The following is a 24,599-nucleotide window of genomic DNA, read 5'->3' on the forward strand; positions in this document are numbered from 1 at the left end:
AACTTCAGTGCTTCTGCTTCTGACTTCATGTTCTTCTGATGCTTCATAGACCATGTTCTGATTCTGCTTGACCATCTTCTGATGTCTTGCGAGAGCATGTTCTGATGTAGCCATCCTGAACCTTCTGAGTCAGTGCTTCTTAGCGCTGAATTGTGCATACTCTTTATATATTTCCTGAAATGGAAAATACAAAGGATTAGAGTACCACATTGTCTTATACAAAATTCATATATATTGTTATCATCAAAACAACAATATTGATCAGAACAAATCTTGTTCTAACAGTTAGACCAATTGATGTCAAAATAGATGTTGATCAACACTTTAAAAATGAACAACTATTTACTGCTCGTAAACATATGCTTGAATGGATACACATGATGGCCGAGAAATTGGGGTTTCCCATTGTAATTGGAAGGCCCGACAATGTTTCTAGTCAAAGGAAAACATTTGTAACCATGAGTTGCGAGATAAGTGGCACATATGCTCCACCGATTTGAAAGCTAAAACGCGATGACACCGGATCAAGGAAATGCGAGTGCCCATTTAAATTGCATGGATATTGTATGGCAGATGATACATGGAAGTTTAATTTTATTTCAAGTTTACATAATCATGCATTGCAATCCAAGCTAGTCGGGCATCCCATCGTTTGCCGCTTAAAACCGGTGGAGAAGGACATTGTTTCACTTGTCTTTAATTAGCGTGACGCCTAAAAACATACTTGCAGATTTGAAACGGAAAATACCTGAAATTGTTTCAAATATCAAGCTGGTATAAAATGCGCGTTATCGAAACAATATGGCGATAAGAGGTCCGAGATTCAAAATGCAATAACTTTTGAGGCTATTGGATAACAACCACTATGTTTCTTGATACATGGATTGTGAGGATAAAGTCATTGTTCTTGACATATTTTAGACTCATCCTTAAAATATCAAGTTGTTCAACACATTTCCTACCGTTCTCCTAATTGATTTAACGTATAAGACCAACAAGTATAGGCTCTCGCTTTTGAAAATTGTTGGAGTTACATCTATAGAGAAGACTTTTTCAGTGTGATTTGCATTTTTGGAATCCTACAAAGAGGACAACACTACATGGGTATTAGAAATGTGCAAGTCCTTATTGAAGAACCAAGAAAACATGTCGAAGATAATTGTCATAGATCGAGACACCTCACTGATGAATTCAGTGGCATATGTGTTTCCGACATCTTACACACACATAACAAAAAATGTGAGAAGTCGACTCAAACTCACAATAGGTACCAAACAAATCAAGGGTGAAGACGAAAAATGATCAAAACTGGTGTGGTGTTGGAAACGATAATGGATGCATGGGACATATATATTAAACTCACCCATGGAAGACTTGTATGTTGCATTGGTAATGCATTTTAGAAGTGTATGTTTCAGATTTCCTGAAATACGTTGAGATTACTATTTTGAACCAAGTAAAAGAAAATATTATTTGTGCTTGGACCAATCAGGTTAGACACCTCAACAACACAGCAACTACCAGAGTTGAATATGTGCATTGGACATTTAAGAATTGGTTGGGTGATAGTAATGGTGATTTTTGTAGAGAGTGGGTCGCTGTGAATCAAATGCTCAAAAACCAACATGATGAAATACAAACAATTTTTGGTCGGAGCATTATGGTGTTAGAACAAAAATTTCAAAGACAACACCCTATATTTGCTTTTGGTTGGCAACGTATCTCGTACGAGATTGAATTTTATTTATCACGAAGTGTAACGAGCAGGAAAACATGTTCTGTTAATTCTAAGGGTAGATGTACTATGAGAAATACTTACGGTCTTCCACGTGCTTGTCTCATTTGAAAAAATGAAGCTTGATTCCCCGATAAGTATGGATGAAATCTATAATTACTGGAAAAGGATTCGGTTTGATGATGATGGTGCGACGAAGGTTGGTAAAACAAGTATAAATATCATGATAGAGTGAGAAATAATCCAAGATAGATTTTCTAAAGCAGATGACACCATGAAATTACACATCAAAGAGTAGTTGAGGAAGATTGCATATCCGAAAACCACATATTTGAAACCTCCTTGGGAACCGGTTAAAACCAAAGCTATCCCATAAAAAAGGTCAAACCAACACAAGATGACAATTCAACAAATCGACCTCCATCATACTTTGGACATGCTGATTCACATTTCCCAGATTCTCCAATTCTAAAGTCTCAAAAAAGTGTGTACAAGGGTGCTCATATTAGCAAACCATCTATTTCACCACCGATGCTGAAAATAATCTTCATCGAAGAAATGTCACTTTTTATGCACAAACACATTGAGTGTATTGCTAATGTTAAGGATGATGGTAATTGCGGTTTTGGGACTGTATCTGGTTTGCTCGGTAAAGGAGATGAGAATCACTTTCTTGTCTGCCAAGCTCTTTTGAAAGAGTCGACGACGCGTAGGGAATTCTACACAAAATTATGCAATTTTTTTTTAATTCAATTCAAGATGCACTTACTACTTGTGTTAGCAGTCGCACACTGTTTTCAAAATGGACGCACTTACCTAATATGGGTCATCTTATACCAAGTACATATAATAAGGTGTGTAATGATCTCACAAGGTATGGTTTATCAAATAAATTTCTCCACATCGGAGTGGTCCATCTAAAGATCCTTCCAGACGCATCATGTGCAAATGGTGGCTTTCAAAATCGCTACATTTTGTTGAAGTTTATTTAATACCAGGGTGTCTTATACTAATTACATCATTGGAGTGGACGACACATTTAACAAAAGAGGCATATATTTGGCCAAATCAATTTCTAGAGAGGATGGAAGTGTTCACCAAATTGAGCGAGCTGGAAAGAGAATCAAATCAAGAAAAGTCAAAGGTGGAACCAGTTCTATATTTATGCGGTGATGGATATTTTGATGCATTTTAGATTTTCACCGATACACTTTTTTAATGTATTTTTCGTCAAAGATGTAATTTTGAACGATTTAATACATAATTAATATATATATTCAGTAATTATGGCTCAAATGTCGACCGTTTTTATTTATTCATTTTATGATTTACAACTTATATTTATATTTTTTTGAGTTTATGATTTGACTCTGGTTCAGGGCTGATTTTGGATATGCATATATGGATAAACGCCATTTTAATATAAAAAACCTTCGGGGACATTTCGGATGTGCATATCCGAAAACACCCAATTTTTTTATAAATTAATATGGTTTATCCGGATATGCATATGCGATGACATGATAAGGTTTCTAAGGTTTAAAGTGATCAAACCCTTGTATAAATATAATGTTTCTCATCCCATTTTCTACAAAACACCAATATCAGAAAATGAATACATATCCACACCTTGCATTTGTGTATTTCAATGTGAGAAGATGCCACTTCAGTTTAAGGTTTGCAAAGACATAACTCGCACCGATCTGATAACCAAACAGAATACGCTCTTGCGATATCTAGAAAATCGACGCGTTGTCAAACTCGAGTATCATTCACCCTCGTTTAATAGCAACTGGAAGATATAATTCACCAACTTCGAACTGAAGATGAATGAAGATTTATAGGTTATGGAAGTATTTTCCGCCGATCTGAAACAAAAGGTCCGATTGAAGTGATGCGAAGATTTCAAGATCCGTCGAAGATATTATCAACATATTGCAACATCCAGAACTACCCGTGTATAAAGATGTGTAATGTTAATTTCATGATTATCAATTATCTATGCAATGTTGTGTGTTTTAATTTAATGTCAAATTATTATGATTATCAATGCATCTATATAATGTCCATGTATCTGTTTTCATTTGAAATATCTGAGATATTTTTGGATATACATCTCCGAAGCATATCAGCCATAAATTCGAAGATGCATCTTCAAATTAAAATTAAGTAAAATAAAAAACGGTGCGTTTGAAGATGCATCTCCAAATTTAAAGGACATTTTTAATTTTTCGATAGAGGCTTGAAAGAACATGCAAGGGTGAGAAAAGAAATTACCTCCCTTTTTCATGAAGTTCAAGTCTTCATATTTTATATTGTGATATACATATTCCGAAACTTATTATTATATTATAACATATTTAATTTGAGTATTATCTTTTAATTTTAAATTTGAATCACGGTTTATTTTGATTATAATTTCAAAATAGGGGAAAATGTGTTATTTTTTAATTATTTATGTTACTGGTATATTTATTTTGACTTTATTTTGTAATTCATGATACAATAATTTTAAAAATTGTGTATAACACAGTGGTACCCGTGCAATTGTTTCACATAAAGTTAGTGATAACATCATTGAATATTAACGGGAACATGACGTTATTGTTCAAACTATTAAAGTTAACAGGAATATGAAGTTGCTAATTAAAATATTGAATATTAACGGAAACATAAAATTATTGATAAGAATATTTAATATTAACGGAAATATTAAATTACTTATCAAAATATTGAATATTAACGGGAACATGAAGTTATTCATCAAAATATTAAATATTAATGGGAACATGAATTTACTAATCAAAATATTTAATAATCATGGAAACGTAAAATTACTGATTAAAATATTGAATAATAACGGGAAAATGAAGTTACTGATAAAAATATTGAATAATTATAGAGCAGCTTTACTATTGGTTTATATATTTTTGACAATAATTTCAAAACAAATATATATATATATATATATATATATATATATATATATATATATATATATATATATATATATATATATATATGTAATTGATTCAAATATTTTTATATATTGAAAGAATTATAGGCACTAATTTATTATCTCTTTTAAAAAAATCATTTTATTTCTATTATATTTTGGGAACAAATGCCCGTATCAATCTTTTTTCATATCTTCATATTTATTTTTTCATATAATTTTTATTTAACTATCCTATTTAATTTTTTATACAAAATAAACCATCTAAAACAAATGAGAGTACCATATCAGTACCCGTGCGAACGCACGGGTATCCCGCTAGTATAATTTTTATAAGTATTCTCAATTAAATTAACTACTAAAATTCAAACATACAATTTGAAGATCTAAAAACTGTTTTTTTAATCATTAAATTAAATCCTTAAAATATAATATATATTTATATAAAAATATTTATTTATTTATTAAATAATAATATTTAATAATAAAATTTTATAGTATAAAATCAAGAGACTAATATTCATACACTGTCGATGTAAAATTATTTTACACATTCAACCAATAAAAAATCAACATAATGCCATGTCATTAAAAGTTTTTTAAAATAAAAGTGGAGTGTAATTAAATGCATTGTTGTGATTGGTTGACAATGTAAAACCATTTTACATTGTCAGTGCATGACTTCTTTTCTCTAAAATCAATATATTGAACGAACATAATTCTAGTTGTCTCCTTAACCATTCAAGATGGAATTCAACAAACTACTTATTGTAGCTTTTGCACAACTTTTGGTTTCACTTAGTTTCACTATATTGAGTGGGTGGGTGGGTTAGCAATTTGACACTTGTTAGTTGGGCTAAAGAAGCTGTTGATTTATGGTTCAAATTTTGGTAAAAAAAAGTTTCACTGTACTAAGTCTAATTATTCTGACCACTATTTCTTCCTTGCACTTATTAGTTCGACGCATTCAAGTATTTGGTATTTTTTTAGCGTTAAATTGAGATTAAATGGTTAAACTTTTAAGTTATATATTTTTTATTTAATAACAGTTAAAAATTATATTTAAGTTTTAATTGTTTAATCTTGACCTAACTATTGAAAAAACTTTGAATACATATTGATTACAATGAATTTCATTTCTAATTATTCAGGCTTCCTTATTTCATTTTTTTAACTAATTAATGAAAAGCATTCCCTATATTCATTTCTAATTATTCAGGCTTCCTTATTTCATTTTTTTAACTAATTAATGAAAAGCATTCCCATATATATATATATATATATATATATATATATATATATATATATATATATATATATATATATATATATATTTTAAAATAACTCACTTTATGAATAATACATGTATTTAGAAAAAATGCATAATAATAATAATAATAATAATAATAAATATAATACAAATTTATAAAATTATGATATTCCTTTAAATAAAACTAATAAGAAATCTATGTTATCGCACGGGTCCTGTCTGGATTTACATTCTCATGTCTACCAAACCATCTTTTGTAAAATTTGAATTCATTTTTCAATCGGTTAACATTGGCATAGTTACAAATATATGCTAAAAATATACACAAATTTTTAAGCATTGATTTGTACTTACAGTAAATCGTTCAGCCGATTCTTTAACTTCAATTATATAAACAACAACTAGAGAAATATTTAAAAGATGAACATTAAAATAAACAGTCTATCGCTGATATCTCATACATACGTTTACATCTACCTGTGAATTCATATGAGTTAACAAAACTCACTTGAATCCAGATGAGTTAATTTTAGAACTACATATTTAAATAAAATTATTTTTCCAATTCAAATAACATTACTTTTTAGATATTAGTCAATCTTTACAAACCTATTGAAAAAACTTTGAATGCATATTGATTACAATGAATTTCATTTCTAATTTTCCGGCTATCTTGTTTTATTTTTGAAAACTAATTAATGAAAAGCATTCTCACATATATATATATATATATATATATATATATATATATATATATATATATATATTTTAAAACAACTTACTTTATGAATAATGCAAGTATTTAGAAAAAAATGCATAATAATAATAAATATAATACAAATTTATAAAATTCTGTTATTCCTTTAAATACAATTGACAAATAAGTTAAAAAAATTTAATTAAAAGTTGAATAGAAAATATTAATAAAATAATATTATATTTAATTTTTTATTTAAAAAATTATATTTCCATATAGATAGACACAAATACAATGCAAGTATTTTTAGACTCTTAATAGTTAAGTTATGTTTTTGTCAAAAAAAAATTATAAATAACTATTTGAAAGAAAATTTAAGACAAAGATATTAGTTTGTAAAAGCTAAAGTGTTTCTCTCCCATGGCTAGTGAAGAAGGTTCTATAGGAAAGGAAGAAGGAGAGATAAAAAAGTGGAAGGAGGCGATGAGTAAAAGTTTCAAAGAAAGGAATACTTCATGGGCTAAATTTCGACGTGATAATTCACTCTCTATAGAAGCTGGAAATGTCTCCACTGTAGTTGATCACTCCTCTAAGGTTTATCCCTATCTTGTTTTTTCATTTGATCTTTTTTACTCCTTCCCCACACATATACACAAAGATTATAATCGATTGTCTCATATAATTCCACAATATTTATGGTTGTTATTAGGAGTGACAAACAAGTATGTCTGATATAGGAGTGACAAATAAACAAGCATGTCTGATACATTTAAGTGTGTCTTGCTAAAGTCTATAAAAACAGAGCAAGACAGACAAAGTATATGGGCGGATGAAAACTTTGGTTTGATTCACCAAAAATTATGTTTAGGTTGTGTCCATCAAAACTTGTCAAAAGATGGGTAGGGTAGCAAAGTAGAGGGAAATAGGAGAAACCTCGGAAAACCCTAAAAAATGGAATGGGGGCAAAAAAAAGTATAGGAGGCTGGAAAGTTGGTTTGCCTCTTAAGAAAATGAGGCAGGGAGTGATAGGTTCGAACGGACCTTGCCACCCATAAAACTTAAAAGGGACAATAAATAATAAATGTCCTGTTTAAACGAAATGGACGAACAAAGTAGAGGGACGGATTAAAAACACAATATTTTTTTGTGATATGTGATTAAATTTGTAATTACTTATTTATTTAATGTTGAGTATTAACAGATGAGTTGGATAGCTACGCTTTCATTGGCATTTCAAAGCTTGGGAGTTGTATATGGTGATATTGGAACATCTCCCCTTTATGTGCTTGCAAGCACTTTCCCAAATGGTATCCATCATAAGGATGACATTCTTGGGACCTTATCTATCATTTATTATACTATTTTGATCTTTCCATTGCTCAAATATGTTTTTATTGTACTTCAAGCCAACGACAATGGCAATGGTAAGACATAAATAATTTTACTCTATTTTTATTTTCATACTTTTTCATTATATGAAAATTAAATAATGATATTATTTTATATAGGTGGGGCTTTTGCACTTTATTCACTACTATGTCGACATGCCAAAGTGAGTTTGATTCCAAATGAACAACCAGAAGATATGGAGCTCTCTAATTACAATTTGGAAACACCATCAAATAAACAAAAGCTTGAGAATAGTTATTTTGCTCGTGTTTTTCTTTTATTTATGACTATATTGGGAACTACCATGGTTATAGGTGATGGAATTTTCACTCCACCAATGACAGGTTAAAAATTAACTTTCACTTTCTTATCTTCATATATATTTTCTTCAAAATTTTACTCTTGGTCACAATTAATTGTATGTGCAGTTATTTCAGCGGTAAACGGGATCAGTACTAAATTGAGTCAAGGTATTTAAAATGGTTTCAATTTTTATTTTTTCTTTTTCTTGTAACTATTATAATCTGAATTTTGCTTATAATATGATATGAAGGGGATATATAAAATGAAATTTGCTTATAATATGATATGGAGGAAATATATGCTAATGACTATAATTTTGTTTAATCATTAATTTCAGATTATGTGGTGGGAATCACTATATTGATACTGCTATTCCTTTTTGGTATGCAAAGATTTGGTACTGACAAAGTAGGGTTTTCATTTGCTCCAATTTTAACCGCGTGGTTTATATTAATTGGAGGAACGGGTATTTACAATTTATTCAAATATGATGTTGGAGTATTGCGTGCTATTAATCCAAAATATATTGTTGATTACTTTCAACGCGATGGAAAAAAAGCGTGGATGTCATTAGGTGGAGTATTTCTATGTATCTCAGGTATAATTCACATTTGAACTTTAATATTTTTATTTGCGTTTAATTATTTATAACAATTTTTTTAAAAAATATTTTGTAACAACTTTAATAAGTTTATTCATGCATAATTTTAAGGTTGTGAGGCTATGTTTGCTGATTTAGGACACTTTAGTGTTCGTGCCATTCAAGTAAGTATTACTTAAACTGAGTTTGTTTTTATTCTATAATGTAAAATCACACAATTTATTCTCGTGTAAAAAGTAGTGCAAAAGTAATATTAATGAAACATTAATGATTTATTGAAGTTGTAATGTATTCGTTGCAGATTAGCTTCTCTTGTATTACACTTCCATCCATATTGGCAGCATATAGTGGACAAGCAGCATATCTTCGAAAGTTCCCTCACAGTGTATCGAATATTTTCTACGAATGCATACCTGGTACTAGAATATTTGTTGCTTTGTTGCTAATGATTTCTCTGGACTGCTCAACATTAATTATTTTTTATCTTTGTTTATATGTAGGTCCTTTGTATTGGCCAACATTTGTTGCTGCTGTTGTTGCATCCATCATAGGAAGCCAAGCAATAATTTCAGCAGCATTTTCAATTGTTTCTCAAGCTGTAAGTATGAGTTGTTTCCCAAGAGTAAAGGTTGCACACACATCCACTACACATAACGGCCAAGTTTATATTCCCGAGATCAACTATATGCTCATGGTTGCGTGTATTGTGATTACTGCTATCTTTAGAAGCTCAGAAAAACTTAGTAATGCTTATGGTAAGTATGCTTCAACATCTCTCTCTCTCTCTCTCTCTCTCTCTCTCTCTCTCTCTCTCTCTCTCTCTCCCCCTCTCTCTATGTGTGTCTGTGTGCGCGCGCACGCGCGTGCGCGCTCATCACTTACTCACGCACACAATCACTTTATATCACCAATTTGCAATATATACTGACAACATCCAAAGCCTTCTTAAATTTTTTGAATTCATATGTAAATTACTCACAATTCAATCATAACAAAATAACTAAGGACCATATTTATTCATTGTTTAACTCCAACAAGCCTATTATTAAGCAAAATTTACTGCAATTTAATCTTGGTAAATTTGAAGCCTTGTGTTGTAGTCCATCTTGCACACCATCTAAGAAGATCATGACAACACCTAATATAATATTATGTTTGCAGGGGTTGCAATAATTTGTGATATGACAATCACAACATTCTTGGTTTCTGTTGTAATGTTGATTGTATGGAAGAAAAAAGTATGGCAAATAGCTCTCTTTGTCATACCGTTTGGTAGCATTGAACTTGTTTATTTATCAGCACAAATGATAAAGTTCAAACAAGGCGGGTTTCTTCCTCTAGTTTCTGCGCTCGTCTTCACAGTGGTTATGGGAATATGGTTTTATGCGCAAAAAGAAAGATACATGTTTGAACTCAAGAACAAAATTTCCTCGGAGAATTTAATAAAATTGGTTAACGACCTAAACACAAATCGCATGCCAGGAATTGGAGTTTTGTATTCTGAGCTTGTACAAGGAATTCCTCCAATCTTCCCTCACTTCATTGCTAACATACCTTCTGTTCATTCTGTTGTTATCTTTGTTTCTATCAAGACCATTCCAATTAGTAGAGTTATATTGAAAGAGAGATTTCTATTTCGACACGTGGAGCCGAGAGAATGCAATGTCTTCCGTTGCATTGTAAGGCATGGTTATGACGATATAATCGGAGATTCCATAGAGTTTGAATCTCAATTGGTGCAACATTTAAAAGAATTTATTATCCAAGAAAGTAAGTATATGCTCGAGGTTGACGAAACAACAATGTGTGAAGAATTAGCTAGTAATAAAGAAGAAAAAGATTCAATTGAAGCAATGAATGAAGTAGAAGAAGTTGACAATGTGATAAAATTTATAGATAAGGCTTTTGAGAAAGGTGTGGTGTATATGCTAGGAGAAACAGAGGTGGTGGCAGATCCAAATTCGTCAATCATAAATAAAATTATAGTTAATGCATACAACGTTTTGAGAAGAAACTTTCAACAAAAGCATGAGTTGATGGCTATCCCTCATAAAAGGCTTCTGAAGGTTGGAATGACATATGAAATTTGATTAACAAGAAATGAAGATATATAATAAGCTATTGGTTAATTAAATAATAAGTTATAGACTCCTAATTACATTTTGTTTGTCTTTGAGCTTATTATTGCAATTATGTAAGTTAGGTTTTTGTTTTTCAATTTCACATGTCTAATGAAGACTATATTATTCAGTATGGAATATTTTTTTTATTCAAATAAATGCTATATGCTAATGATATCATGGTTTATTGCAAAGGTAAGCAATCTTGCCGAACATTGTTGAAATATCTCTTTAATAGATATGTCATGACATCAAGTCAGATTGTTAATGCTAGAAACCATAAAGCTTGCTTCATGGGATTTTGAATTGGTTCATTTCCCTTTAAATACCATAGAGTCCAATTTTTTAAAGGATAATCTAAAGTGATTCACTTTTAATCTATTACTAATAGGGTCACAAATAAATTAGCTAATTGAAAATCCTCTCTTCTCACTTTTGTCAATATAAATCAATGGTAAAAACTATTATTCAAGGTATATTAATCCACAACATAATCATATACTTCTTTCTAGTTTCCTTGATCAAGGACCTTAAAAGTTGGATTAAAAACATCATCTGGTGAAGTGATGTCTCCAAACTAAGTTATAACTATTGTTGGAAGAATTAACCTTTAGATTTTTGGGTGCCTTCAATAAGGCCTCCAAATTAAAGGTGGGTTGGGATCTTGATCGGTCACCATTTCTACTTAATTTCGTCATAAATTCAGCATAAGATCGTCATACTTGGTAACACTTTGTGGTTGTTTTTAAGTGTTTTTCTTTGATTCATCTAGTTCTAGTTATTTTGTGTGCATTTTGTTTTTGTGCCATTTATCTTTGTCTATTAGGTGCTTTTGATCTCTCTACTTGGTGGTTGTAGGTTAATTCTGGATCAGATGGAAATTGCACAAGTGTTGGTGTAAAAGAAGCTGAAAATCGTGACAAGTGTGTAGTATTTTGATCATAACTGGAGCTTCGTAACTCGGAATGACGCGATTCCGGTGGCAAAATTTCGCTAACGAAAAGGGCTACAACTTTGATGTTGAAGACAAATCCAAATTATGAAGTCAGAGGCCGACACGGTCAGACCGTGTCAGATGACACGGCCGTGTCCAACCTGCTGAAGAATTCTCCCCAAAAGTGGCAGAAGCTGACACGGTCAGCCCGTGTCAAGTGACACGGCCGTGTCAGCCTGTGCGGACAGAAATTCTGTATTTTTTATATTGTGATACTTTTAAAGTCCCGGGGGCATTTTTGGTATTCTGGCTGGGATCTGAAAACCTAGAGAAGTTAAAAGGGAGTTGAGAGACAAGGAAAGGCACTTTTGGAGATCATACGATAGAAAATCACAGAAGGGAGAAGATAGCTTCATCAAGGGTTTCGGAGACGGAGAGATTCAACGGTGGACACCATTGAAGATCAAAGTTCCCAATTATCTTTGTAATGTCTAAATTCTTTACTTTGTCTTTCTTGAATATTATGAGAGGCTAAACCCCCCAATGCTAGGGGGTGGTCCTGATTTGGTTTTTGTAATAACGATGAATTTGTGATTTCGTCAATACATTGGTTTATATTATTCAGTTAAATTATGCAATGTTCTTCATGTTTTCTTTATCGGTCAAATAAGGATTAATCCCTGGCTAACAAATACAGGACTGTAGTTGTTAGGGTTTGTGCATAATTTGATTATAGTAGATATCACCTAGGACTAGGGATACCCTATAATTACCACATAATCTTGATTATATAAAGGCTTGGTTTCAATTTAGGTTCCTAAGGACTTAGGATTTAGGTTGGAAGACCAAAGGTTTTCTCACTAAGGACTTAGGAGGAAACACCCTAAGGATGTGGTAACTGAATGTTATGAACTTGTTGAAGAGATCTTAATTCTGAGTGTTACATGCCAAATCAACCACTCACCCTAGCATTTCATATATTTGATAACAAAAATCCATTTATTTTCTCGTTATTTTTTCTGTGCAAGGATTTAATCCACCAAAACCAAAACATTAGTTTTTTGTTCAATTGAATTAAACTTTAAGGATCTGTATTTCCTACGCAGTCCTTGAGATCGACATTCGGGGAATGTCCCCTATTATTACTACAGAGGCAAAAATAGTACACTTGCTATTTTTCCGATCAAGTTTCTGGCGCCGTTGCCGGGGAACTGCCAAAATACTAATTTTTAACTTAAATTCAATTGAAATTTTGTTGCTCTGCGACTAAAATTTTATTTTCTGCACTTTTTATTTTAATTTTTCTTTCTAATTATTATATTTGTCTAATCTGTGTATGCGAGGTAAGGCCTCAGCTGAATTTCTTTTTGACGCAGAAATTGAAAGAACTTTGCACGCAAGGCGTAGACAAGCTCAGTCGGCTAAGCGGGAATCTGAAGAAGAAATTGTTACAGTTCATTCAGGTTCAGGTTTTGAAAGTGAAGAAGAAGTCATGGGTGAAAATCCTCCTCCTCCTGAGAGGCTCCTTGGTGACTACGGTGTTGCAAATACACGGGGGGGGGGGGAGACAAACAATTGTAAACCAACTGGTAAATGCTGCCAACTTTCAACTGCACCCAAGCACCATTAATCAGCTTGAAAGAAAACCTTTCACCGGAAAGGTTAACGAAGACGCAAACAAGCATCTGCAGAGATTTTTGACCATGAGCACCACTCTAAAAATTGACGGTCACACGGAAGAAGCAAAAAGGCTTAGGATGTTTCCTTTGACTCTAGCGGAAGAGGCAGAAGAGTGGTTCTATTCTCTACCAGCGGGTAGTATCACATCGTGGGTAGAGATGGAAAAGGCTTTCCTGAATGAATATTTTCCAGCGTCAGTCTTTTTACGAAAAAGGTATGAAATTCTGAACTTCAAGCAAAAGGAGGGTGAGTCTTTGAGCGATGCCTATAAAAGGTTCAAGAGGACTCTGGTGGCATGTCCAACACACAATATGGACAAAACTGAACAGATGCAAATGTTTGTCAACGGGCTCAGAATCAAAACAAAGCAGTTGATCGATACAGCAGCTGGAGGCTCAACAAATTTCACAACAACCTCTGGTATCATCAAGATCATTGAAGCAATAGCTGCAAATGAGCATTTGGAGTTGTATGACAGATATACGAGCAAACCTGAAGGAGTCATTGATCTGAAGCTAGACACCAACAAAATTCGGGTTGAAGATGCTATAGCTGCAGAGGTAGAAAAGAGATTAAAGGCTATGAATATAGGTACTCAACAGGTTGCTCAAGTCCAACACGCTCAACCTGTAATCTGTGAAATTTGTAATGGCCCTCACCAAACTGTGTATTGTGTTGCTACTCCCAAGCAAATTGAAGAAATCAAGTTCTTAAGGCAAAACAATCCGTATTCTAACATCTATAATCCAAGGTGGAAGAATCATCCCAACTTCTCTTGGAAAGATCAACAACAAAATCCTCAAAAAGTAGAGTGGGAAGTAGCTATTGAGAGATTGGCTGGACAATGCTCTCAGTTTCAAGAAGAAACCAGAAACAACCACTGGAACACCACAGCTTCGATCAAAAATCTGGAAGTTCAAGTGGGTCAAATAGCACAGCATCTCACTCTACAGGCACAAGGTACCTTTCCGAGTTCAACAGTGAAAAATCAAAAAGACGAAGAGAAGATTAATGCTGTTACTACAAGGAGTAAGAAAGTGGCAGAATCAGAAAAAGAAAAAGAGGAAATGGATGATCCCTTGGTGATTGAGGTAGATTTGGAGATAAGAGAGAATGTGAAAGAGCCCGAAATCGTGATACCACCGGTTAAGCAACTTGAAGAGAAAAATAAGAAAAATGCTAAACCGGCAATCAAGCTACCTTTTCCTTCTAGAGTGACAAAGAAGAATTCAACAGAAAAGGAGTTTGAGAAGATTGCAGCTTTGTTTAAAAAGTTAGAAGTCAATCTCCCCTTCTTTGAAGCACTTGAGCACATGCCGTTGTATAAGAAATTTATGAAGGAGAAGATTGCTAAAAAGAGACCCGTGGGAGGAGAACCAGAAATTGCAACTGAAAAGTGTGGTATAGTATCGCCAGCAAGGAAGATCCCCATCAAGAAGAAAGATCCTGGAGCAGTGGCGATACCATGCACAATCAAGAACAGAATGTTTAAAAAGGTACTCATTGATTCTGGTTCTAGTGTGAGTTTAATGCCACTATCTATATTCAAAAAGCTTGAATTGGGAAAGATAAGCGAAAGTGAGACAAAATTAAAGTTCGCTGATCACACCATCAAGAAATCATATGGGGTAGCTGAAGATGTACTAGTGGAGATTGATAAGTTTGTATTCCCTGTTGACTTCCACATCATGGACATTCCTGAAGATGAAGAAACTCCTATCCTTCTTGGGAGACCCTTTTTGTTAACAAGTCGTTGCAACTTTGACATTGAGAAAGGGACTCTAATGGTGAAATCATTTGATGAAGAAGTAACCTTGAAGATGTTAGAAGTCAAGAAACAAAGTGCAGGTGTACATGATCAAGCTTCTGTTGGTATGATCGAAAGTGAGGGAAAAGACAAAAGTCCTAAACATCTCCAAGAAAAAGTTTCAAGCATAGCCTCTAGGGTGGAACCAAACTATGTAACTATCAAAAGTCCTAGGAAGGCTAAGGAAGTCAAGAAGAAGGTGGAAGAGAAAGAGCAAGGCGAGAAGAAGAATGTGGGAAGTGAATTGAAGAGAAAAGTTGTCCATGCTTTTCATCTTCATGAGTTCGTGGTTGCGGAAGTGGCAAGCAACAAGGTTTGGAAAAGGAAATACCCTCCATAATAAAGGTTAATGGACCGTCGAGCCATGCGACGTTAAACGAAGCGCTCAGTGGGAGGCAACCCACTGTTTTAATAATTAATTTCTCTATTTGTTTGTTTTATTTTCAGGAAATAAAAGAGGGCATCTCTAGTGAAAGCTCGGAAGTGATCATTGGAGTGCAATACCCTCTGTAAGTAACCTCTCCAAGGCTTGTTCTAAAACATTGAGGCCAATGTTTAGTTCAAGTGTGAGAGGGGTTCTTTGCATTTGCTTTTAGTTGTTTTCCATTTTTGTTTTTGTTTGTGTGTTGTGTTGACATTGTGTTATAGATTGAGTGATGGATGCCGAATGAATGATGAATGGTAGTTAGTGGATGAAAGGTGCAACCTGAACTTAATCTCTCGAGGTACTTTGGAAGTGGACATAGCCGAAAGTGTCGGACGCAACTTGAAGAACTGGGCTGAGAAGGTAAGTGGTGAAATCGAGCCGGAAAGGAAAGTCACATGACATAAAGGGTGTGTTGAAGCTGCAAACTTAGCCTACATGGTGAGGAACATAAAAAGCCAAACACATGTAAAGATCATCATGAGAGTGAAATCAGGTATGACTTTATCTCTCTAATTTTGTGTTTGTCCTACCGACACAGTACAAATATGAAATCACACACTGAGGCACTTGTTTGTTCTCCCCAGAGCCTTTCCGTCCTTCAGTTATTTTTGTTTTATCCCTCGTTAAACCCGTTGAGCCATTCCCCCTTGTTTGTTTAAACCCACACATGTCATCCTTAACCATAACTCTATCATTTTTGTTTGGCACTTGTGTAATTATTGTTTCTTTTGAACTTGTGTGAAATTGTAAGTTTGGGGTGGTGCTTAAGAAAATAAAGGGCAAGTGTGATATGAAAAAAAAAAGAGATAAGAAAAATGTGTAAAGCACAAGAAAAAAAAAGGAAAAAATAGTTTGAAACACTTGCCTAAAAAGATTTGAAAGACTCGAACGATGTTGATTACCCGGTAATTAGGTAAAAAGGAGAGTCTAAGAAGAAACCCCCTCACACAAAACCGAACACAAAGACAAGAAAAATAACATAAGTGCTAGTTCATAAACCATTTGCATATCAATCTCTTGTTTATCCTTCCTTCCACCTCAGCCCCGTTACAACCTAAAAAGTCCTCAAAAGTGTGTGAATTCTTTTTGTGTAGTGAAAGTAGGATGTATGCAAAGTCAAGGGTTGATATTGCATATCGTGATGTTGAGCGAAAAGCACTCTAACCCCGAGAGACAATGTGAGAAGTGTAAAAAGTTTGCAGGGGAAATACACTTTGTTGTGAAGTGTGATGGACAACAAGAAAAGTTTAAGGCGACCTCGGTTTGATCTCTTGCATCACTTGAGGACAAGCAATGAGATAAGTTTGGGGTTGTGATCGGTCACCATTTCTACTTAATTTCGTCATAAATTCGGCATAAGATCGTCATACTTGGTAACACTTTGTGGTTGTTTTTAAGTGTTTTTCTTTGATTCATCTAGTTCTAGTTATTTTGTGTGCATTTTGTTTTTGTGCCATTTATCTTTGTCTATTAGGTGCTTTTGATCTCTCTACTTGGTGGTTGTAGGTTAATTCTGGATCAGATGGAAATTGCACAAGTGTTGGTGTAAAAGAAGCTGAAAATCGTGACAAGCGTGTAGTATTTTGATCATAACTGGAGCTTCGTAACTCGGAATGACGCGGTTCCGTTGGAAAAATTTCGCTAACGAAAAGGGCTACAACTTTGATGTTGAAGTCAAATCCAAATTATGAAGTCAGAGGCCGACACGGTCAGACCATATCAGATGACACGGCCGTGTCCAACTTGCTGAAGAATTCTCCCCAAAAGTGGCAGAAGCTGACACGGTCAGCCCGTGTTAAGTGACACGGCCGTGTCGGCCTGTGCGGACAAAATTTTTGTATTTTTTATGTTGTGATACTTTTAAAGTCCCGGGGGCATTTTTGGTATTCTGGCTGGGATCTGAAAACCTAGAGAAGTTAAAAGGGAGTTGAGAGACAAGGAGAAGGCACTTTTGGAGATCATACGATAGAAAATCACAGAAGAGAGAAGATGGCTTCATCAAGGGTTTCAGAGACGGAGAGATTCAACGGTGGACACCATTGAAGATCAAAGTTCCCAATCATCTTTGTAATGCCTAAATTCTTTACTTTGTCTTTCTTGAATATTATGAGAAGCTAAACCCCCAATGCTAGGGGGTGGTCCTGATTTGGTTTTTGTAATAATGATGAATTTGTTATTTCGTCAATACATTGATTTATATTATTCAGTTAAATTATGCAATGTTCTTCATGTTTTCTTTATCAGTCAAATAAGGATTAATCCATGGCTAACAAATACAGGACTGTAGTTGTCAGGGTTTGTGCATAATTTGATTATAGTAGATATCACCTAGGACTAGGGATACCCTATAATTACCACATAATTTTGATTATATAAAAGCTTGGTTTCAATTTAGGTTCCTAAGGACTTAGGATTTAGGTTGGAAGACCAAAGGTTTTCTCACTAAGGACTTAGGAGGAAACACCCTAAGGATGTGGTGACTGAATGTTATAAACTTGTTGAAGAGATCTTAATTCTGAGTGTTACATGCCAAATCAACCACTCACCCTAGCATTTCATATATTTGATAACAAAAATCCATTTATTTTCTCGTTATTTTTTATGTGCAAGGATTTAATCCACCAAAACCAAAACATTAGTTTTTTGTTCAATTGAATTAAACTTTAAGAATCTGTATTTCCTACGCAGTCCTTGAGATCGACATTCGGAGAATTTCCCCTATTATTACTACAGAGGCAAAAATAGTACACTTGCTATTTTTCCGATCAGATCTCATAAATATTGATGAACCTTGGGCAGTGATTCTAAAATATCATAGTTATTAGAAATGGAAAAGGCATCAATCATCATATTATTTTCATCTCTTTTGAGTGGCATAAAAATGAGCTTCATGTCATTGTTGACAACTCTACTTTGCTTATTGGTAATGGCTTGACCATAAATTTTTGGTTTGACAGTTGGTGCAGTCCTTCTTTAATTCATAGTCTGCACATACTTCAATATTACTAGAATACTATTACTTAAGGGAAATCGCGATATAATATGCAGCAGAAAATGAAAAATGTCCCTTAAGTTGATTCTTATAAAAAAGCATGATCAGTGATAGAAACGGTTACTCCTTTAGGTGATAAAAACTTTAGCTGTAAAATTAAATGAATGATCACAAACGATGAATGGAGAACAACACCTCTACTCAATTCACACAAATAGAGTTCCTTCAATCTCAGTGCTGAATGATATTAATGAAGACCGTGTGCGTGTGTGTGTGTGTGTGAGAGAGAGAGAGATAGAGAGAGAGAGTATGTCTAGGTTTCAAGACCAAATTTCATCGAGTCTCTTAATTTCCTGCATAAGGATTATATTCATAAAACCACTTGGGTGGGCTACATGCTCAAAAGTCTTACTTAAGTGCACTATAACTTATGATGTATTGTATTTTACTTAAGTGCATGGTACATTATAGTATTCTGTATTCCACTTAAGTTCGCCATAGCTTATAAAGTTTTACAATTCACTTAAGTGAATCGTACCTTACGGTGTTACGTAATTCTCTTAAATACATTGTACCTTTGGGTGTTCCATATTTCGCTCTCTCACCAATATTTCCTTATGTGTGTAAACCCTGTAGGTTCTCGTGATGTTGGAAATTATAATAAACCACATATTTAATATAATAAAAAGTGAGTGGAATCTAGCAATACATCACTGCTACTCAAGGCACGAAAATGTCACGGGATCATAAAAAAATCTTTATGGAATAATGCTTGTGTTACAATTACCCTTTTGTCTTAATGCTTGTATTGAACACAACGCATAAACCATATCACCCTTTTCTAATTCAATATTGGTCCCTTAGAGATATATCCTGTTAATTAAGCATGGTGGGCAAATTCCATCTAAGTCACTCATGTCCCAATGCATGATTTGTGGAGTACCCATCAACCATCTTTTTGGTCATCATAAGAAAAGAATAAATAGAGGAATAACATAAGAATAATAGAAAGAAGATAGAAATATAGCGGAAGAAAATAAATAACTAAAATTGAAGAAGATAAGAGAAAGACAGGTTGTACTATAAATTTATCCTAGTTTGTCCTAATACACTTGGCATACTCTCATCTCCAAGAGTTTCCCATTTATATTTCCACTAAAATCAACATTGAGCTTTGATAGGCTCAACCCAAACAACCTTATATAGAAACTTGAACTCTTAGTCTCTTACATATGATCAATTTATTGAACAAGTGACTCCAAAACACAAGAGGGCAGGGAGTGAGTTGTGAAGTGCAAAAATCATGATTAATTTAAAAAATAATTTTATGTTAAAGATAATTATTGTTAGTCCAGAGATAAATTAATGAAAAAATTTGATATGGAAGAAAATAAATCAACGTAAATAAAAAATGATTGATGACATTTATTTAGCTCATGCGTTATGTCAACAAGAATTTGGGGAGCTCTGAATAGTTGGATAGGAAATCAAGCAGAGATTACCATTGGTGGTGAAACAATTTCTAGCAGAATATCAATCAGGTAAGGGAAGTGGGTATTAGAAACACAATTTGTGTCATTTGTGAAGGTTGGAGAAACACAAGAAAGAGGGTTTGAATTGGGTTTCTAATATGATAAATTTTTGTGCAGTCCAAAAAATAAGAATAACAATGATAAAAATACACAAAGATTTTATCCTAGCTCACTATTAACTAAGTTAATCCAGTCCACTCGTCAAAGTGATTTTGCCTACTCACAAAGATTTAATCCATTAATCAATCAAATTACAACTCAAAGATCAACCATCAATAACTTCTCGAGGCTACATACTAAACCTAGTCCCTTAAGGAATATAACTCAAAGACAAGCTGCCAATGACTTCTCGAGGCTACAGACTAAACTTAGTCCCTCAAGGAATTTAATCAAACTTACAATACAAATAGTATGTTTATAAGAATGCTTCTAAACAAACAGATACATGAAGTAAATTTTAGAATATACACTTAAGAAAATATATAAGAGTTAGCTCTAAATGTAGTGCATGTTGAAATTCTTGTTTCACTCGTTTTTCAACAACACTCTTCTCTTTTTCTCGTTGTGTTATTGTCACATTCTCTTCGTTCTTCAAAATTCCATGTCCTCTTTAAATAGATGGTGAATAGTACCGTTGGAGGATAGAAATGGAAGATGATGAATAGTACTGTTGGAGGATGGAATTGGAAACTTCACCAATTTCACATCTATAATAGTGGTACGAGGTTGAGCTGAGAATTATGAAGATCCGTTGGTAGTACATTTCTTTAAGAATTTCAGCATATTTGTCATTTTATGGGAATATTTGATTATTCTGCTTGAATGTACTATATCCAAGAATATTCTTTAAATAATTATTCTCCCAATCATAGGCTTCATATTTGAGATGATTTGAAGCTTGATCAAAGTTCAAATCCTTGATGATTAGACTTAAGATTTTAGTGAAAATGAGGCTTGTGATATCAGAGTAAAGCTAGATTGTTTGCTACAAAGGTGTTGTCTTGGTTATCCAGATGATTGACTATACGATGAACACTTCCTCATATTTCAACTATGCTTCAGAGTCCAGAGTTTGCTTTGTCTAGAGTTTAGAATCTACTTTGTCCATAGTCCAGAGTTTGCTTTGTCCAGCTTTGTCTAGAGTCCAGAGTCCGCTTTCATTAACTTCAGATTCTGCACACTTAATGAAACAATAATTGTATAAAATTATTCTCTATATTTTGTTATCATCAAAACTTAAGGATTGTAGATGTAGAACCAAACTTGTCCCAACAAAATCCATCTTTTTGATGATAACAAACACATGTATTTTGATGAACAATTTTTACCCAGTAAATAATCAGCTAAAAAGTAGAGTTAGGTTTGTAAGCTTCCCCTAATTTTTACACCTTTAAAATTTTCTTAGCTTAAGCATCCAGAGTGTGGTTTGCAATCTCCTCTTGAGTTTAAGACTTATGAAAACTTTTGATTTAGAAGAAACTTCAATAAGAACACTAATTTCAACTTAATCCATAATATTTAATTTTTTTGGGATTTATCATGGGATAAACACAAATCAAAATCACACCATTTCTTCGTTTCTCCCCCTTTGTCATCTATCAAAAAATAGATAAGTAAAACTGAAAAGTACTAATAATGATTGAGAAATACCAAAAACACTTCATTGATCAGTAAAATTATAGGATGTGTGCTGAAAAGGATAAAAATAATATGAGAAAAGATAGCTTTGATGAGATATCGATGGAGACAAGAAAGGAAAAATTGGTGACAAGAAGGGAAAACAAATATCTAGAGGAGAAATCGATGGTGATAAGAAGGGAAAGGGAACAAAGGCTAATGAGCAGGGGTAGATCTCTAAATCAATCTTTATGGACTTCAATCTCTGACCATCAGAGATTTCAACATCATCAAGATTCAAGCTCCAAGAGGTCACAAAAGCATTAGTTAAATCTATTTTTTGCACCTTCTTAACCATCCCTTCTTGATAGGGAAGTTTTGATAGAACTTGTCCATATGGAATGAAGAAAGATGTTTCCTCGCAAGAGGTTATGATCTTTTGACTTCATGAAGTTGAAGAAGGTGAGAGGTAGGTTACTTTAACCCTTGTTTGAAGAAATTACATGGGATGCTTGTCATCATTAGTGACTAGGTCCAGATCCTTTTCTCTTAGCAAAAAATTTGCCACCAGCAACAGATGCCAAATTTTTGTTATGGGAGTGAGATTAGAGGAACTTATAGGTTTCTTAAGGCTGGCATAAAGATGTTTGAGAATTTCAGAGAAGAAGGGGTTGTCTCTTTCATACTGCTCAATACACACGTCATTATCTTCACACTTTAGTTCTTTAGCAATAAGTGGCAGAGTAATGATGATTGGGAATCCAAAGACCTCAGACTGCATTTCATAAGCATCATCGCCGATTTTCCTATGGGATGCATTCACCTCGAAATCTTTGACAAGATTGGGATAAATGGGTCCATAAAGCATGTCAAAATAGTTTTCCCACCGGTTATAAGAGATAGGTGTGGTTCTTACTATTCCCTAATGAAAATATAACAAGTGTATAATTTTCTCTTACACGTATGCAAATTTCTCCTGTTTTCATTCACTAAATGATATTTAAGTATATGTGTCATATTTTCATTGGAAAATAGTAAGAACCACACATAAAGAATTGTAACTATGTTTTTTCCGAAGATTAAACCCTTGTTCCTTCAGTTCATCAAAGTCGACAAACTTAGTGAAAATAAGAGGTTTTCATCACGATTGAAAGTTCTGGAAGATATCTTTGATTTAGGGTTAATTAATGACATAGGGGCACCAAAATATGATTTTATTTTACCCAAGAAAAAATAACTCATAAAGGTTATTCAAGCATTTTTGCCATAACAATAACGCTTGATTTTAAACATTAAAAAACTCAGAGTCCAGAAGACAAAAAATCCCAGAGGGATTCTTACTTAGGACCTTCTCACCCAGAGAACCTTCTAACTTCAGAGGGCTAACTGGTTTAGAGTCAAGTTTCCCAAAATCACATTTTAACCATCCTGAGGCTACATATACTGAGATTTATCATTTAATCAGGACAATTTTCCATTTTCAAATTCCTTAAAATAAAAACAAATAATTATTCAGCAAGGGTTTTTGTAAAAGTACCATCCCATTGATGGTCTGTATCAATAAATTCTAAGTTTAAAATACGCTTATGAACATAGTCTCTAATAAAGTGATGTTTTATCTCAATGTTCTTAGCCTTAGAGTGTAAAATGGGATTCCTAGATAGAGATATAGCAGAAGTATTATCACAGAAGATAGGAATCTTACTTTATTTTAGTATATAATATTCTAGTTGACTCTTCATCCAAAGGATCTGAGTGCTACAGTTGGCTGCTGCAATGTACTCAAGTTCTATTGTTGATAATGCAATGATTAATTGTCTTTTATTGGACCATGAGATTAAATTGTCACCCAAAATCTGACAGCTTCCACTAGTTCTTTTTCCTTCAAGTCTATCTCCACCATAATCAACATTACAATAACCTACTAACTTGTAATCTGATGATTTCTTATAAACTAAGCCAAGTTTAATAGTATCTTTCAGATATCTAAAGATCCTCTTAACAACTATTAAGTGGGATTCTCAAGGATCATATTGGAATCTAGCACATAAACATACACTGAACAAGATATTAAGTCTAGAAGCAGTTAAGTATATGAGAGAACCAATCATACCTCTATATACCTGATGGTCCCCATATAATCTTGTTGAGATTCATTCATATTCCGAGAACGAACTATCAACTCTTCCTTGATGAATGGAGCATGACAATTTGCTTCTGATAGACAATTTTGACAATTTTGAGAGCATGATCATTTTCTCTTTTCCTGGGAGTCTAATAACAACATAAAAACGTTAAAATTGAGCCTTCAGTTCATGAGAGTGTGATCTCAACGGTTTTCCTAGGTTCAGCTGGCTGGAATGAACTTGTAGTAGCTGACACTTTCCATCCAAGTTCCCTTTACTATGCAATGGATTTTCTGGAAGAACAACCAATCATTTGGCAGCAGAAGCCACTGTAATTGAAGTATGGAAAGGTTAGTCTATACAACAAATTTCCAAAATACATCTTCCAAAAGGTTAATACATATACAACAAAT

The 24,599-nt window shown here is 33.4% G+C and overlaps 1 protein-coding gene across 1 annotated transcript; it reads left to right on the forward strand.

Annotated features, from left to right (window-relative positions):
- The first annotated feature begins 7,059 nt into the window (after positions 1–7,059).
- Positions 7,060–11,096, forward strand: LOC131616451 (potassium transporter 5-like). Its single transcript, XM_058887779.1, has 9 exons — positions 7,060–7,252; positions 7,860–8,082; positions 8,167–8,391; positions 8,476–8,517; positions 8,688–8,948; positions 9,063–9,115; positions 9,253–9,367; positions 9,452–9,706; positions 10,113–11,096. The coding sequence occupies exons 1-9, from the start codon at positions 7,079–7,081 to the stop codon at positions 11,039–11,041; spliced, it is 2,277 nt and encodes a 758-aa protein (XP_058743762.1). The 5' UTR covers positions 7,060–7,078; the 3' UTR covers positions 11,042–11,096.
- The last annotated feature ends 13,503 nt before the right edge of the window (positions 11,097–24,599 follow it).

Source organism: Vicia villosa, linkage group LG7 (assembly GCF_029867415.1).
Source record: "Vicia villosa cultivar HV-30 ecotype Madison, WI linkage group LG7, Vvil1.0, whole genome shotgun sequence".
Lineage (NCBI taxonomy): Eukaryota > Viridiplantae > Streptophyta > Magnoliopsida > Fabales > Fabaceae > Vicia > Vicia villosa.

Coding starts and splice junctions, on each gene's coding strand:
- LOC131616451 (XM_058887779.1), top strand. CDS start 7,079: ATGGCTAGTGAAGAAGGTTCTATAGGAAAGGAAGAAGGAGAGATAAAA. Junction 8,083..8,166: donor AGCCAACGACAATGGCAATG/GTAAGACATAAA, acceptor TATTTTATATAG/GTGGGGCTTTTGCACTTTAT. Junction 8,518..8,687: donor CAGTACTAAATTGAGTCAAG/GTATTTAAAATG, acceptor CATTAATTTCAG/ATTATGTGGTGGGAATCACT.